Below are 18480 nucleotides of genomic sequence, written 5' to 3' on the forward strand. Positions count from 1 at the left end.
CCGTTTTTATTTAATAATCACTGTTATTTGACCTTCCCCCTCTGACCATGGAAGCGCCATCTATGCTGTTCTGAGCCAACAGCTAATCTTTAATGAGACGGCGCCCTCCGAGATCTACTGTCCGTCGAGAACCGCACCATCCCGGGAATGTGTAGACCGTTTTTATTTAATAATCACTGTTATTTGACCTTCCCCCTCTGACCATGGAAGCGCCATCTATGCTGTTCTGAGCCAACAGCTAATCTTCAAGTTGAGGGCTCACTCCGAAAACCGCTGCCCGTCGAGAACCGCACCATCCCGGGAAAAACCCTTTTTCCGGGTCTCGGCTTGCAGCTTTCGTAGTGAGCCACCAACGTTAAAGATTAATAGCTATGCTGTTGGATCAGAATAGGAAAGATGGCGTTTCCCATGCATAAACAGAGAGGGGACGACAGAAAACAGTGATGCTAAATGAAAGGAGTCTACTACAGTAGACTACTCTGGAACTCAAACTTGGTGGGTGGGTGGACCTTGGACTAACAAACAAAAGTTTCCACGGTGATCTTTTCTTCAGACCTACGGTTAAGAGGTCAAAGGTCAAAAAGGTAAAAATTTCAAATTGCCTATGGAGCTCATACTTGGTGGGTAGGTGGAAATTGGACTAACAAACAAAAGTTCCATTTTGACCTTTTTTGTCACCTACGGTGGAGAGGTCATAGGTCAAAACACAAAGATTTCAAATTGCTTATGGAGCTCAAACTTGGTCGGTGGGTGTAACTTTGGCCAAGGAAGCCCAGGTTTGAGATCTGCAAAAGCCAATAACTATGACAGCCGAGAACCGTGAAATACGGGTAACCGCCTAGTATTGTATAATTGAAGACCGAATTAAAAAGACTAGCTTGCGTATGCCGTCCTGTCAACCAGACCAAAAATGCCATACTGCGCAGGTCAGCAACCAATCACAGCGCGCCTTTGTCCTGACGTCAGACGCAAACTAGTATTTTTTTTTTTAATTCGGTATTTAATTATGGATTGTAGCCTCATCACATCAGCAATATCGTAGAAATAAAGTCGGACAACCGTTATGCTGTGTGTGGCAATGGGAATACACATTAAACAAGGTTTAATTTCATGATTACATGAAACCTGATTATCAATGGAAAAACTTTGGCTGGAGAAGTTGAAGCTGACGTTCATGGCGACACTTTGGATATGATAATTTGACATCATGGATTGTTTTGTGCAAAATTGGAGGTATTTTTGCGGCGAGTCAGCAGACCGACTGACATGCAGGCTAGCATGCTAGGCTCGACTAGGCCGCAATCATCGTGTCTACATCATAATAATAGTTCATACCCGCTGGACAGCAGGAAGAATGTTTATAACTTACATTTCAATACAATCATGTTACTTTTATCTTGAACTTGGAAGAAACTGATTTCAATAACAATTTCAATATTGCAAACTCATGACCATCAGTGACAGTGACCATACATTACACTAAACAGTGAGTTCCGTGCCGGTTTATGACTAGAAAGTAGAATGGATTATTTATTTCTGTTCATCTTGATATCAACATTTAAATGGTAAGTTCATGAGTTTGACCTCAATGTCAAATCTACATTGTATGTCGCACAATTATGTGTTGTGCATGACTGAGTGCATGATGCTAGCATATGACTAGTCTAGGGCTAGGCCCGGGGCTAGCAAACTAATTTCAATAACAATTTCAATATTGCAAACTCATGACCATATACCATCAGTGACCATACATGACACTAAACAGTGAGATCCGTGCCGGTTTATGACTAGAAAGTAGAATGGATTATTTATTTCTGTTCATCTTGATATCAACATTTAAATGGTAAGTTCATGAGTTTGACCTCAATTAAAATACAAAACAGAACCCGTGTCAAATCTACATTGTATGTCGCACAGTTATGTGTAGTACATGACTGAGTGCATGATGCTAGCATGACTAGTCTAGGGCTAGGGCCGGGGCTAGTCCTTTACTAGCCCTTGGCAGTTGGCAGTAGGCCTATCTGGAAAACCCCAAATGGAAAACACTCCTCCGACACAGCGCTAGTCCAAATCTAAAAAACACTCTGCCAGTCCGAAACTGAAAACCACTGCGCTAGTCCGAATTTGCAAAACATGGCGCTATTCCGAATCTGAATTTAGGAAACACTGCGCTAGTCCGATATTCGGACTAGCGCCGTAATTTCAGATTCGGACCAGCGCTGTGATTTTCAGATTCGGACTACCGCTTTGGTTTTCTGCAGTTTCGGACTGACGAAGTGTTTTCCAGACTCGGACTAGCGCAGTGTATTTCGGACTAGGGGTGTGTCGGACTGTTAAAGTGTTTTTAGATTCGGACTAGCGGTGTGTCGGACTGTTGCAGTGGTGTTCAAATTTGCTAAATGCATTCATGGGTTTTATATCTTATTTTGTAGCCTATCTGAAAATTTTACTTTGCATAATTCTTGCATATATAATTAGAAAATAAGGCCTACCTGACAACATTGCATAACAAAAATAAAAGAAAGTTGTTGCCAACGACTTGGTTTCGCTCCATTTTGACAGGCCATATTTTGGTAACCGAATATCCGATTAAAATAAAAGTTTCAGTCTTGTATTAGGAGAAAATGGACTCACATATTTTAATCAGACAAAAATCTATATCCAATAGCGGTACCTTAAAAAAGATTAAAACTAGCATTATAAGTATCTCCTTAACTAATAACAAAAGGTGTCCACTGGTATCTTGGAGGCATTGTCTTTTTTTAAAGACATTTCTTGTTAAGCACCTTTTTGTGTCCCCCATGCTAAATCGGTAATCTGTACACCGTTTGTCACCCTTTAACGTACAATTTAGAGTATAAACACGTAGATGACTGTACATGATCTAATCATCCCGGCTGGAAGATGTTGAGCAAGACTCGTATACTATACATCACGCTCATACGTTATATGACAATATGACGTACAATCACGTATGTAATGCATGGTTTGAGGTTTATTCAGCTAGTAAGTTAGATCTCGTCATACACATTATTATCATGGTATATTGTAATTGTATACGTCAATTTTGTTCAGTTTGATTCAACCGGCTTGTAAAGTTTTACTTTACACGGAAGGGGAAAGTTAGCAAAAAAACAATTAATTTATGAGTGTAAAAGGGGGGGGGGGTGGTTTTGGGGAAGGGGGGGCGACAAATAATATTTATAAAATTATAAGTAAGGCGAGAAAGAGAAACCCTGTTCTACGGGCGAACGGACCTTTCAAGTAGGGTCGGTCGGTCGGTTGGTATTTAAAAAAAAAATTTAAATAACCCAAAAAATCACAAAAATCTGTAAATAAATTTCAATTTGAGAAAATACAAAAAAAAAAAAAATTTCAATTTGAGAAAATACAAAAAAATTGTCCTAAACTTCCGAAATTTGGGGTCGGCATTCATTTGTACAGGAAAAATTTGTTTCCCAATTTGTTCAAAATAGAACAGGGTTTTCGTTTTTCGTCGCATAAATAAATAAATAAATAAATAAATTAATTAATTAATTAATAAATAAATAAATAAATAAATAAATAAATAAATAAATAAATAAATAAATAAATAAATAAATAAATAAATTAATTAATTAATTAATTAATTAATTAATAAATAAATAAATAAATAAATAAATAAATAAATAAATAAATAAATAAATAAAAATAAATAAATAAACATTAGTTATGTTTGTACATGGGGGGGGTGCTGTGCAATAATCATGATCCTTTGATATCCATGATTTATCCTTGCAAATTTATAGCATCGAACCTCCAGCCAATGCTAGCCACGAAACAAGGTCACAACTGTAGCCACTCCTTCAATGGTCGCCATTTCAGTGATTGACAGTGATGTAATGCAAATATGGCGCTGGCCATCTGGTCACGTGCGCATTTATAAATGCGCATTTATATATACAACCGAAGTCTACTGCTGAAGGAGGCAATCTGGGTACAAAGACGAGGGGCTTACAAACTCGATACTCAGCAAAATAATGTTACAAATTCAGGCCCTGCTTACAATAATTATGGATTTAAATGACATCAGAAGTATTAACACTAAATTCTGAAACTATCCAGGAATACAATTGTTGAGTATTGTATCCAATAAAGTGACGTTAACCATGTCTGCATTAGGCTTTTATAATAAACCAACTTGTTGGCCTGGAATTTAAGGAAACAAAATCTGGGTGGTGTTTTTTCAATAGTATCTTGAAGTAAAATTGATGTGGGATAGCAAGTGGCAGAAAGTTGAGAAATAATGTAGGTAGATAGATTTCCAAAATGACTTTCCACAATCAAGATATCGATAAATTATATAACAAAGAAGCTTTTTGTCGTGCAAATGAGATTCGCCAAAATGTTCCCCCAAAACGACTGGCCTCTATTTTAATCGATACTGCATTTGGTTCTGATAAATGGCGACATTATTTCTTTGATAGAAAAGGAGAAAGCAATCACTCGGCGTGGTTTGTAGGGGACACACATTTGAAAAAGAGCATGGTTCGCGTTTAAACCGTTTTTAATGTACTCTTGAAACAGATTCATTAGGATCGTTCATAGCTCAATCAGTACAGTAGAAAATGTTCTTTTTCAGATCCAACTATGCTGGTACTTACTCAGAAATATTTCAATTCCTATCAGGAATCTTGATCACTCTGTTGTGGTGTTTCTAGATGTTTGATGAAACGGCAACACTGTTTGGTCTTGATGACGTAACCAAACTTCCTGATTGCCGTTTGTTGATGAGTTGATCGTAGATCTTATCGAGTTTGTAAGCTGCAATGGGCAGCCCTCTAATTCCCATTGCTGTGGATCATTTTATAGAATTGCTGGAAGAGGAAGCTATTGTAGCAGCCCCGCTCACTTGATAGCCTACACTCTGGAAAAGATATGTTGACGACGTCTTAGAGATCATTTAGCTTGGAGAAGTGGATAACATAACTTAACACCTCAACCAAATTAATCCGACAGGTAGTATTAAGTTCACGTACGAGGAGGAATCAGAAGGCAGCATACCATTCTTAGACACTCTCATCATCAAGAAACCAGATTGCACAACCAAACTCTACATACCAACCCACACAGACCAATACTTACAGTTCCAATCCCATCACTCACTTCATTAGAAGTTAGGAGTAGTAAGAACCTTGCTCGACAGGAAGGATAGCATAGTCACTGAGCCAGAAGATCAGCAAAAAGAGGATTTGCACATCAAACAAGCTCTCAAACAGTGTGGATATCCGGAATGGACCATCAACAAGGTGAAAGAAGAGAAAGAGACAGGTAGTATTAAGTTCACGTACGAGGAGGAATCAGAAGGCAGCATACCATTCTTAGACACTCTCATCATCAAGAAACCAGATTGCACAACCAAACTCTACATACCAACCCACACAGACCAATACTTACAGTTCCAATCCCATCACTCACTTCATTAGAAGTTAGGAGTAGTAAGAACCTTGCTCGACAGGAAGGATAGCATAGTCACTGAGCCAGAAGATCAGCAAAAAGAGGATTTGCACATCAAACAAGCTCTCAAACAGTGTGGATATCCGGAATGGACCATCAACAAGGTGAAAGAAGAGAAAGAGAATCCAAAGCCAAAGAAAAAACCTTCCAATGATAGCAAAGAAAAGAACAAAGGTTTTGTTGTCATTCCCTATGGTGAGGGACTGTCAGAGCGCGTTTCCAGGGTTTTGAAGAAACACGGTTTCTCCTCTTGTTTCAAAGCCCACCGCACATTACGAAATTTGCTTGTGCATCCCAAGAACTACGCGTCCATTTGCAGTCTGCCGAGGCAATTCATGACTCCCGTGCCAAAACTGTCCCAAAACATACATTGGCACAAGACTTTCAGAACACAAATCAAAAAGTGAGAAAATAAGTGTTAAAAGCTTTACCAGGGCTCAAAGAAAAGTCTCAACATCAGAAATCCACAAATCAGCAATAGCAGAACACGTAGCAGCCGAGAATCACGTAATTGGGTGGGAGGAGGCACAGATCTTGACCAAGAAACAGACAAAACAACACGCTGGCTGAACAGTGGACTTCGGGTATATATATAAATGCGCATATATAAATGCGCACGTGACATCTACAAGTCGCCATACCGTGTTCAACGATGTAAGGTCATTCGCTCGCAAATGGACAAAAAACAAATTCAAAATGTGTTTTTCTGCCTCCGCAGGAGGTAGTATGCTTTGAAATTTTTGCGGCGAGTCAGCAGACCGACTGACATGCAGGCTAGCATGCTAGGCTCGACTAGGCCGCAATCATCGTGTCTACATCATAATAATAGTTCATACCCGCTGGACAGCAGGAAGAATGTTTATAACTTACATTTCAATACAATCATGTTACTTTTATCTTGAACTTGGAAGAAACTGATTTCAATAACAATTTCAATATTGCAAACTCATGACCATCAGTGACAGTGACCATACATTACACTAAACAGTGAGTTCCGTGCCGGTTTATGACTAGAAAGTAGAATGGATTATTTATTTCTGTTCATCTTGATATCAACATTTAAATGGTAAGTTCATGAGTTTGACCTCAATGTCAAATCTACATTGTATGTCGCACAATTATGTGTTGTGCATGACTGAGTGCATGATGCTAGCATATGACTAGTCTAGGGCTAGGCCCGGGGCTAGCAAACTAATTTCAATAACAATTTCAATATTGCAAACTCATGACCATATACCATCAGTGACCATACATGACACTAAACAGTGAGATCCGTGCCGGTTTATGACTAGAAAGTAGAATGGATTATTTATTTCTGTTCATCTTGATATCAACATTTAAATGGTAAGTTCATGAGTTTGACCTCAATTAAAATACAAAACAGAACCCGTGTCAAATCTACATTGTATGTCGCACAGTTATGTGTAGTACATGACTGAGTGCATGATGCTAGCATGACTAGTCTAGGGCTAGGCCCGGGGCTAGTCCTTTACTAGCCCTTGGCAGTTGGCAGTAGGCCTATCTGGAAAACCCCGGGTGGAAAACACTCCTCCGACACAGCGCTAGTCCAAATCTAAAAAAACACTCTGCCAGTCCGAAACTGAAAACCACTGCGCTAGTCCGAATTTGCAAAACATGGCGCTATTCCGAATCTGAATTTAGAAACACTGCGCTAGTCCGATATTCGGACTAGCGCCGTAATTTCAGATTCGGACCAGCGCTGTGATTTTCAGATTCGGACTACCGCTTTGGTTTTCTGCAGTTTCGGACTGACGAAGTGTTTTCCAGACTCGGACTAGCGCAGTGTATTTCGGACTAGGGGTGTGTCGGACTGTTAAAGTGTTTTTAGATTCGGACTAGCGGTGTGTCGGACTGTTGCAGTGGTGTTCAAATTTGCTAAATGCATTCATGGGTTTTATATCTTATTTTGTAGCCTATCTGAAAATTTTACTTTGCATAATTCTTGCATATATAATTAGAAAATAAGGCCTACCTGACAACATTGCATAACAAAAATAAAAGAAAGTTGTTGCCAACGACTTGGTTTCGCTCCATTTTGACAGGCCATATTTTGGTAACCGAATATCCGATTAAAATAAAAGTTTCAGTCTTGTATTAGGAGAAAATGGACTCACATATTTTAATCAGACAAAAATCTATATCCAATAGCGGTACCTTAAAAAAGATTAAAGCTAGCATTATAAGTATCTCCTTAACTAATAACAAAAGGTGTCCACTGGTATCTTGGAGGCATTGTCTTTTTTTTAAAGACATTTCTTGTTAAGCACCTTTTTGTGTCCCCATGCTAAATCGGTAATCTGTACACCGTTTGTCACCCTTTAACGTACAATTTAGAGTATAAACACGTAGATGACTGTACATGATCTAATCATCCCGGCTGGAAGATGTTGAGCAAGACTCGTATACTATACATCACGCTCATACGTTATATGACAATATGACGTACAATCACGTATGTAATGCATGGTTTGAGGTTTATTCAGCTAGTAAGTTAGATCTCGTCATACACATTATTATCATGGTATATTGTAATTGTATACGTCAATTTTGTTCAGTTTGATTCAACCGGCTTGTAAAGTTTTACTTTACACGGAAGGGGAAAGTTAGCAAAAAACAATTAATTTATGAGTGTAAAAGGGGGGGGGGGTGGTTTTGGGGGAGGGGGGGGGGGACAAATAATATTTATAAAATTATAAGTAAGGCGAGAAAGAGAGAAACCCTGTTCTACGGGCGAACGGACCTTTCAAGTAGGGTCGGTCGGTCGGTTGGTATTTTAAAAAAATTTTTTTAAATAACCCAAAAAATCACAAAAATCTGTAAATAAATTTCAATTTGAGAAAATACAAAAAAAAAAAAATTTCAATTTGAGAAAATACAAAAAAAATTGTCCTAAACTTCCGAAATTTGGGGTCGGCATTCATTTGTACAGGAAAAATTTGTTTCCCAATTTGTTCAAAATAGAACAGGGTTTTCGTTTTTCGTCGCATAAATAAATAAATAAATAAATAAATAAATAAATTAATTAATTAATTAATTAATAAATAAATAAATAAATAAATAAATAAATAAATAAATAAATAAATAAATAAATAAATAAATAAATAAATAAATTAATTAATTAATTAATTAATTAATTAATTAATAAATAAATAAATAAATAAATAAATAAATAAATAAATAAATAAATAAATAAATAAAAATAAATAAATAAACATTAGTTATGTTTGTACATGGGGGGTGCTGTGCAATAATCATGATCCTTTGATATCCATGATTTATCCTTGCAAATTTATAGCATCGAACCTCCAGCCAATGCTAGCCACGAAACAAGGTCACAACTGTAGCCACTCCTTCAATGGTCGCCATTTCAGTGATTGACAGTGATGTAATGCAAATATGGCGCTGGCCATCTGGTCACGTGCGCATTTATAAATGCGCATTTATATATACAACCGAAGTCTACTGCTGAAGGAGGCAATCTGGATACAAAGACGAGGGGCTTACAAACTCGATACTCAGCAAAATAATGTTACAAATTCAGGCCCTGCTTACAATAATTATGGATTTAAATGACATCAGAAGTATTAACACTAAATTCTGAAACTATCCAGCTGCATTTATATCGCATACGTTTAAAGGAAGTAATGACAAGGGGGTGACACTAAATTCACGGTTGTTCTATTAGCAACGCAAAACCTATGAAAAATTCCGCTGGTTTACTATCTAGAAAGTGAGGCCAGTTATCGATCCGTTATGAATAATTCATGTTCGACCCCTTGGATCATGTTAATTGATATTGGCAAATAACAACGTTGTTAGTTTTGCGAACTTTGCCTGTTCAATGAGAGTATAGCGCGCCCTCAATACATCTGGGCACAAACCAGGCGAAAACGATCCAGTTTAATGAAATGGCGGACGGATATTCCCATCGGGCACCAGTGATATGTTTTTTCAAAGAAAGTCTACTAATTTGATATGAAATGACATTTTGCAATAGCAAAGTCAAAATTAGGACTTGCGGTCAATAATATGAAGGAAATACGTGACAGAGGCAAGGTGTGAAACACAAGTAGTATTTGAAGTTAAAATAACCTTTGATACCCGACCTGACCTTCCATAGCTTTCCATCATGGCGCCTTATTCGTTTTTATGTATTTCTATATGCTCTCAAGTAAAATAAAATACCAAACTGCACTAAGCAGACAGAATGTTACTTGGCTCCCAGCATGAATTATTGATTTTATACGGAGGTAAAGAAATACACAGTTGCCTGCAAGCCGTGCACCATACTCTAAATACTTCGGTAAATCTGAATAATGGTCATATGTAGACATATCACGTGTTCGGGAAATCACGTGGCAACATTTTAAGATTTCAGACTTGTTTACTAGTTAAATTGTCATTTGTACTATTGATTATTTATCTTTGTTAATTAATATTAATTAATATATCTTTTAAATGCTGATAAATCGTGGTTGGCTGCCCATATTATATGTTAAATTCAATGTTTTATGAATATAATTCTACCACGCAGAGGGGTCACACAGCATAATTTCACACTACACGATTTAGCTAGATTTGGAGCTCTGCATTTCAAATTCACGTCAATTTTAAAGTTTATACACTTAATATATTTAATATAATACTTATTTTTTTGTTATAACAAACTGGAACACGAAATATACTAGCTTATTACCTATACAGAAAGGGGATTTATACACATTCACTCAGCAATTTGACATGCCTGGCGCATGAAGACATTCTCTGTCTGGATAACATGACTGTCGCCCTCAATACGTCTGGGCGCAAATTTAAATAACAATACGCTATTTACATATGAATGCGGCTTCATGCTAATTTCTAGCGCCGCTTCCAGGCCTATTCCGTGGTAATGATATTGAACTTTAAAGGGTCAATGATTCAGAGGCGTTATCAATAGTCACACCACCAGCTTGAGCTCGCCCAAACAATTCCCACAAATCGGTCCACCATAAATAGCGCAATGCGCCTGCGCGGATTTCATTTTTCGTATGAAAATAATAATGACATGTGGGCTGTATATTTATGGCAGCATGCTGCTCATACAGGATTGCAGATTAACCAATGCAAACTATGGGGATTTTCATAGAGTACTTTATTTTCGAAAATCTGGTTCTAAAGAGTTAATTTTGATCACATTTTCGCCTTAGTGTTTCCGATAGTGCGCCAGAGGTAACAACACTGAATGCATTAAAAATTACGGACTCACTCTCGTCTCCAACTGGCGGTGTGCTCAATATTAAAGCAATCCACATTGTATTTCCGGGTTGAAATTTCATGAAATTTGTTACGTATGTATGCACCGTACGTAAATGTGCACTGGATAGATGCTATCCGGGGATTATTGGTTTGAACATAGTATTTTTGGTAAGATTGCTACGTCATTAAACTATTTTTTTTAGTAATAATATTTCAACTCTGCTGTGTTGTCATAACAGACTACATGTACTTCTCATCATGTGCACGTACATTACGGTACATAATTATGTAGGATGTAGGCATATACTATATAGGCCTACATCATAATTTTATTGACTTTTGAGCGCTTTTGAGGCGTTAATATTACTCAGTGCTTAATTTATCATTTAGGTTATGCGCAAGAGTTATGTCATATCGTAATATTCCACAGATGATCGGTAACCATTGGTAACATGATCGAAACCAGGCAATTAATTAATAATCGGAATGTTATTGTTATAGACTCGCTTACCAGTCTACACTGTAAAGATGGTGTCTTGGCGTCTGCGTCATATGTAAGACATGTCTTGGCAATAGACGTGTCTTGAAGAATAGGAATAAAAGAAAATAGAACCAATAAAAACATAATCTAAGACACAAGACACATCTTCCAGCCGGGGTCTCCCCGTTAGTCCGAAACCCTGTTAGTCCGAACCACCGCTAATCCGAATTTTTAGTGTTCGGATTAGGGTAAGGTTTAGGTTTAGGATTTGGGTTAGGTTTTGAGTTAGGGTTAGGTTTAGGGGGTTTATGGTTAGGTTTAGGGTTAAGGTTATCGTTACGTAAGCTTAACATTCGGACTAGCGGTGGTTCGGACTGACGGGGTTTCGGACTGACGGGGTGTACCCCTTCCAGCCAGGCATGTCTCCCAATTGATGACAAAAGACACGTCTTAGAAACCCAAAGTTTCTTGCATAACAACATGACTTGTGAATAAGTGTTTTGCAAAGAGACATTACATTTGAACATATCTTGTACAGAGACATGACTTTGTGTCTAAATAGCTACATGTCTTCCAATTGATGACACTTGCCAAGACACCATTTTTACAGTACGCCGTACCTATGTATATTAAGGACTGGCACATGCCATTTTGTATGTCTATGGAAATACACACTTAACGATTTGCACAGGTCAGATATTTGACCATTTTCTTTAACATTTGGTCAATGTATTATAAAATTGATACCCACCTTATTATGCTTGCTAATGAAATACTCGGTTGAAGCTATATAAAAAAGGCAAAATCACCGTCAAACCTCTGCCGAATTCTGCACCCTTGCGAAGGGTGCAAAGCTCGAATCGGGAATAAAGATATCCGATCTTCGCGATTGAACACACAAAATTACAAGTTTAGACGGACGTACTATTGGCAAAAGACATTATTGCCAAATAATATAGAATAGAACATATTTGATGTCAACCAAACATGTGGGATGTACGCAAAATAATTCCCATTATTCAAACGGGTGGGAAACTGAAAGTGCATAATCCAGGCTAGGTTATTACCATTTATACTCAACACCATTTTGGGATGTCATGTCACAAACTTACCAGCCTTGATACCACTGTACTTGATCATGATGATACAAACCCTGTTATAAAACATTAAGTAAGTAGGGCGGTCGGGCCTCTATTCGCCTTCGAAGTGATGTAATAATAACTACCACAGCAAAAAATCATACTTGACAGTATCCCTGGCATGCTGATGGTTCGATCACATAGATAAATGCAAGCCAACGATTTACAATAGGCCTACCCCCTATATATCAAACCGACATTTAAGTCAACAAAATGTGGTGATCAACCGTGTCAAATGCTGTCGACATGTCAAGTAACTCCATGAGGACAGCAATACCACTGTCAGGACATCCTTGCCATTAATTTTCAAGAGACTTCAGCTCTCCCATAGGCATATTGATATTTCCCACCAAGATGGTTGGTCTCAACAAGATGGTTGGTCTCAACAAGATGGTTGGTCTGGTGGGAAGTTTTGACTGGTCTTAATATGATTCCAAGTTCAAGTTTATTTCAGTAACAAAAATCGAGAAAAGGATGGTAGGACAATCACAAGAGCAAAGCTCGAAAGACGTGATTGCCCTCAGTTACAAAAGCAAAAAGACCCCTACAGACAAGAGACAAGGACGGGGTGAGAAACGGCAGACTGACAGGACTAGTGCAGACAGACAAAGACATTGGCAATGGCAATGACATATAAAAAGTCATTAGAGAAATGTATAAGTATTTGTGTTAACTTACAGTACAATGATACAATTTTATGATAAAAGGCATTTGTGAATACAATAAATTTATGAGTATAAAGAAATCAGGTAATCATTATAGCTGCGTTTAAAAGAATTAGGAGACAAGGCAATTTTGATATCATCGGGGATGGAAATCCAGAGCAATGGACCTTGCCTTCTAATGGTATTTCTAGCCAAATCATATTTGAATATTGCAGGACGAAACAAACTCGATGAACGGGTGGAATAATTGTGGATGGCCATATTGTTAACAAAATAATTGGCAAAATTACAAGGCATGTTGTTAATACTGAAATTATACATAAATAAAGTTTTGATAAGTTTATGAATATCAAAAATATTCAAGGTATTTAGCTGAGAAAATAAAGGTGATGTGTGGGCCATCCACGACTGGTACATAACCTGATTCTCTTTTGTTTAACAAAAATAGAGTTCAAATTACAATTGTTAGGATCTGCCCAAATTATATTACAGTAGTTTAAATGAGGTAGAACTAATGTATTGTACAAGGTAAATAACGTATTACACGAAAGAATATGCTTAAGCCGAAATAATATTCCACTAAACAATATTGGTAACATAAGAATTATGATCATACCATGTCAGAGATTCATCAAGAATAACACCCAAACATTTGGTACGAGTTACTTTAATAAGTTCATTTCGATCTATAAAAATATGAGTATTGTGATATGTGCGATTGCTATGACCGTATGACGGTTTTTAAACATAATATAATTCGTTTTTTGAACATTAAGGGACAACTTGTTAGCTTTGAACCATACAGAAATATTAATTATTTCATTATTAACAGAACAAATAAGTTCATCAAGGTTCGGATTGGACATAATAGCATTTGTATCAGCTGCATAAATAAAAAAAAGACAAATCTTTCGAAGAATATACAATATCATTAAGGAAAATAATAAAAAGAAGGGGACCCAATACAGAACCTTGGGGAACACCGCAATGAACAGTACTTAAATGAGATTTACAATTATTGAACACAACATATTGTTTTCTGTGTTCTATTCTCATTTCTATGATATTATGAACTATTCTTAAAGTGAGGCTGGGTGAGATCAAATATACAAAAACATTATAATATTTGAGTAAGGTTCAAGGGTCATTTCTTAAATTAGTTAAAACTTAATTTAATGATTATCAGTTATTCCTGGATGGATTAAAGTTTAATTATTTTAATTTAAAAAAATTACCACTACAAAGTGGAGGAGGCGATATACCCAACATTTGTCAACACTGTTCCTTGACACTTTAGACATTTGTGTGTTCACTTCACACTTCATGACAAAAGATTGAAATGCAAAGAACTTCTTTTGAACCATTTATGTGACTGGCTAAGTTGATATAGCTAAAACTTATTGTGGAGGTGAAATGATATTTTAATATAGTTTTATATACACATATTATTACAGAATCAGATGAGTATAATAGCAAATAGTGTTCTAAATGGCATCTTCATCGGCTGCATCTATAGGTGACGTCGATGACGTCAGTGGCAAAACTTCAAAAGCCGTTGCTGACCTTTGCCTTCAGTTAGTACCATGTGTTCAAAGTGCCTTAGAAACCTGGCACACTGCTCAAAAGCATAATCAACAGGCATGTTTGCAACCATCAATATGTCGGACGAAAGGGAAACCAACCTTTATCAAAGGCTCTTGTCAAAGCTGCATTTCATGGGGTGTTGCCGTCGAGAAGGAGTTCTTTCCCAATTCTAATCTACACAATATCCAATGGCAGAATGTCAATCCAACTCGATTACATGAAGACCCTATGGAGGTAGCAAAGGCATTTGTACTGCGCTTACCTAGTCATGTTCGCGTAACAACATGCACGGATTTTGATTCTGCCAGTTTGTTGAAGTTCATGATGAGCTTTGGCGCTTTCCACCAGCATCAACATTGTCACTACAATACAATTTACAAGGTAAACACACATCTACTATCTGAAGACCTGTTCTTGCCTTTTTTTAATTAAAAAAAGCCGCCTTCCTTTTTTACTGCGTGGTGTCGAGGTGTTTTAGATGCCATTATGCTGTACACATGGTTCCTATGTTTAGGACCGTGCAGTAATTATGAACCATGTGGAGGAGGTTACAAATTGGGGGGGAGGGGGGGGGGAATTATTTTGCAAGCCAAACAGAGGGTAAAGCATGTAGCAGGTCGAAAGGAGGCGGCAAGCGATTGTTGACACACTATTATGGACACCTTTTAAATTAAACACTCTAAAAGGCTTATAAGAACATTTGGCGTGTGCAAGGTGAAGGACAAGGGTTTTTTAGCAGGCCGTGGGGGGAAAGCAAGCAATTTTTGACAGACCGAGAGGGGAAACAGGCAATTTTTAGCATGCCGTTAAGAATTTTAGTCCTCCCGGTACATGAATATTGCACAGCCCTTAGACTTTACAGGAACCTGTTCGATCTGAATTTGAAAATACGGGTTATGTTGTGGTATACCATACGTCCTTGTAATTTATTTCATTGCTCGTGTTGGAAACATTTTACGCACAAGAAGCCTACTAACAATATAACCTACCCGGGGTAAAGTTACCCTTACCCGTCCGGAGTATCTATAGAAGATCATAATTCCATTGCTACATATAGCAAAACATGTATTTCCCACTTCTTTTTATTGCTGTATCATTGCCTTTTTGCTTCAGGTATACAGCATTCGTAACAGACTGTCTCACATGAGCTTACATGTAGGTGAACCACCTGATTTAACCAATGCCTGTTTGGAGATCAAAGATTTCATCAGATGCCTAGAGACTCTACGACACCTCACTAGAGAGCAGGCAGATGACATCAGGTCTAAAGTGAATATGGTGAGTAATAAATCAGTATAAAAGCATTTTTCCTGAGTAGTTTCCCAACACACAGACCCTGCCTTTGACCTCAGTATTCTTGGATGTTTCTGGTGTATCTACTTAGCTTCATCACGATTTGCCGCCATTCACTGAGACTGCAAAGAAACACATACTTACAAGACACACACAAACATTTTCTATATAAGCTTACCATGTAAAAATGACCTTGATGACCTCCGAGTTACTGACTACACCTTTATCTTCTTGAAATGACTTTGCCACTTAGGCCAACTGTGATTTTATATAATGTTTTAATTTTCAGATCCTTTCCAATTCTAAATCACCATACGTTGCAGAACATTCTTATCAACCACATATTGCATCGGTAAGACACGATAGCAAATCAACGGGGCAAACACTTGCCTGTCAATTTCAAGATGATATATCAGATGGGATGGGTACAGTAGAAGAGAAATTGGACCAGCTAAATCTACATGCCCAACAGTTATTTCAAGGTATTTAAAATCCGAAGATTCCATTCGTAAAACATTTTATCCACTACTACCTGCTACTTTAATATTAATATTTGTGCTAGAACAGTATATCTACCGATGGCGTGTTGAAGAGATCTTTGTAGTGTGGTGTGGAAAGTAGTACGATTCCAGGTAAAGCTAGTTTCCATGTCACACAGCTCCCTTTTCATGAACCGCTATAATTGTAAGAAAACAATTCTTCGAAAATCACAAGTATATCAGCACTTTGTGACGTCATAGTCACTTTTCTGAATTTTGACCAACAATGGCGAACTTAGTGTACTCGACGCAGTATTACGTTCGTCTGAAGCAAAATGGCGGACCGGGCCGTGAGGAAATGATAAAGTCATAACCTTACGATCGTCAATTTAGCCAATTGGGTCATTGCCAAAAATAATATATATATACTGAACTAACACATCGGTTATTTGGCACTTCGCAATAGGCCTGTGACAGATATATGAAGCTCTTGAAAAGTCCAGTGCACATTTTCAGCAACGAAGACGACAACACTAAACTATACAAATGTAACATCATCCCTTTCTTACACAGTACATACCGCAGTTTGAACGTGTATTTTTGGAAACATGTAAAAACTTGTAGTCCACTGTGCGCCAACCAGCACTGCACTTCAATTCTCTTATTTCACAATACGATGCGCCTCAAGCGGTCGCTGGGTCGAGGCCAAAATACGCAGTGCATCATGGGAAAATGTCGACATCCAAAGCCCGCGTAATACAAATACAATACAGGAACATACATCATTGTTGGTTTAAATGTCATTATAATGATGTTACATGCGAATGCACACTAAAACAACAATTTACAATTGTAGAGATACATTTTCTATCTATTGATCACAGGGAATCCTTCGTGGAGCTGCTTTTAACATATTTATTATCACACTCGCGTGAAAATTCAATACCAGCTAGAACGGCGATGTCGACTCTGGAGTCATAAATACGACTGCCAAGAGCAACCGCTGGCGGCGTATTGTATTGTGAAACGCGAGAATTATTGTCAGTCATTTATCTGAGATTTCTATGAATCATTGCTACGATGTCCTGCACAGCCGGTTTATCACGGGGCATCTGTATGGGCGCAGCATGTGTCATGTATGTGTTTTAACACATCTAAAAAGATCACCGAAATGCTTTGAATTAATCAAAATGACACACTCAAATCCATCATACCTTTCATTTTTAGATCCTATATCTACCGACATAATTGCTAGCGATAGCCAGGGTAATTTGGGTAGTATTGGTACCGACGTCAGCTATCAATCTGGAGTCCATCACACCAATATTAGCAGCAGTATTACTGTCCACGGAGACTTAACGCTGTTTAAAGGTGGGCAGAACATCGTACATGGAGACCAGTTTAATACTCCTCAGCTAACTTCAGGAACACCTCGTGGAAATCATGGTGAGTATAATGTTGTACATGTAATCAGGTGCAACTATCACTTAGTTCATACTATCATTATGTGCATACAATTAAACTTACAAATTGAAGCTGAGTGGACATATTTTCCATTATTTGACTTTTTAAGATACTGATACTACTTTGGATCTTGCTGCCATCAAACGCCAGCTAATGGATGAATACAGAGAAACCTGAGGGAGTGTATCATTCCTTCCAGGCGTTCCAGACGAATGTGCTGATATGAAAGACATCTTCATCGACCTAAACATCTTGACAGAAGGAAGGAACCTACAAGAACTGCAGACGTACGCCGATCTAGTTAACTTAACTGAAGAGGTAAAGGTAAAGTCAGAAGTAAATGAAGAAATGATTACAGAAACACGCAGGCTTAATCGTGTTCTCGTTCGTGGAGATCCGGGAAGAGGTAAATCCACTCTAATATCTAAGCTAGCTTATGACTGGGCCACAAATAATTCAAAAGGGAATTATGATCTCCTGTTTGCAATTGACTTGAAAGAAGTCAAAGCTGGGATGGATGTTATGGACGCAGTAATAGATCAACTTCTACCAAAGGTTCCCAAACAAGACCTTTCCTCCCTTGTAGAATCAAACGCGCGTTCCATACTCTGGTTGTTTGA

At 37.8% G+C, this 18480-nt stretch overlaps 1 protein-coding gene across 1 annotated transcript; it reads left to right on the forward strand.

Moving 5' to 3' along the window:
* The first annotated feature begins 10835 nt into the window (after positions 1–10835).
* On the forward strand, positions 10836–18144 carry LOC140151367 (uncharacterized). The gene is made up of 6 exons (XM_072173678.1): positions 10836–10923; positions 14495–15005; positions 15738–15902; positions 16207–16399; positions 17624–17842; positions 17970–18144. Exons 2-6 carry the CDS (start codon positions 14529–14531, stop codon positions 18035–18037), a joined length of 1122 nt encoding a protein of 373 aa, XP_072029779.1. The 5' UTR covers positions 10836–10923; positions 14495–14528; the 3' UTR covers positions 18038–18144.
* Positions 18145–18480: the final 336 nt, after the last annotated feature.

This window comes from Amphiura filiformis, chromosome 4, assembly GCF_039555335.1.
Source record: "Amphiura filiformis chromosome 4, Afil_fr2py, whole genome shotgun sequence".
In the NCBI taxonomy this organism is placed as follows: domain Eukaryota; kingdom Metazoa; phylum Echinodermata; class Ophiuroidea; order Amphilepidida; family Amphiuridae; genus Amphiura; species Amphiura filiformis.

What these genes read in the sequence shown, in the direction of transcription:
- LOC140151367 (XM_072173678.1), top strand. Translation starts at nt 14,529, where the DNA reads ATGGCATCTTCATCGGCTGCATCTATAGGTGACGTCGATGACGTCAGT. An exon ending in ACTACAATACAATTTACAAG is followed by an intron (nt 15,006 to 15,737) that starts GTAAACACACAT and finishes TTTTTGCTTCAG; the next exon opens with GTATACAGCATTCGTAACAG. An exon ending in TGCCCAACAGTTATTTCAAG is followed by an intron (nt 16,400 to 17,623) that starts GTATTTAAAATC and finishes TTTCATTTTTAG; the next exon opens with ATCCTATATCTACCGACATA.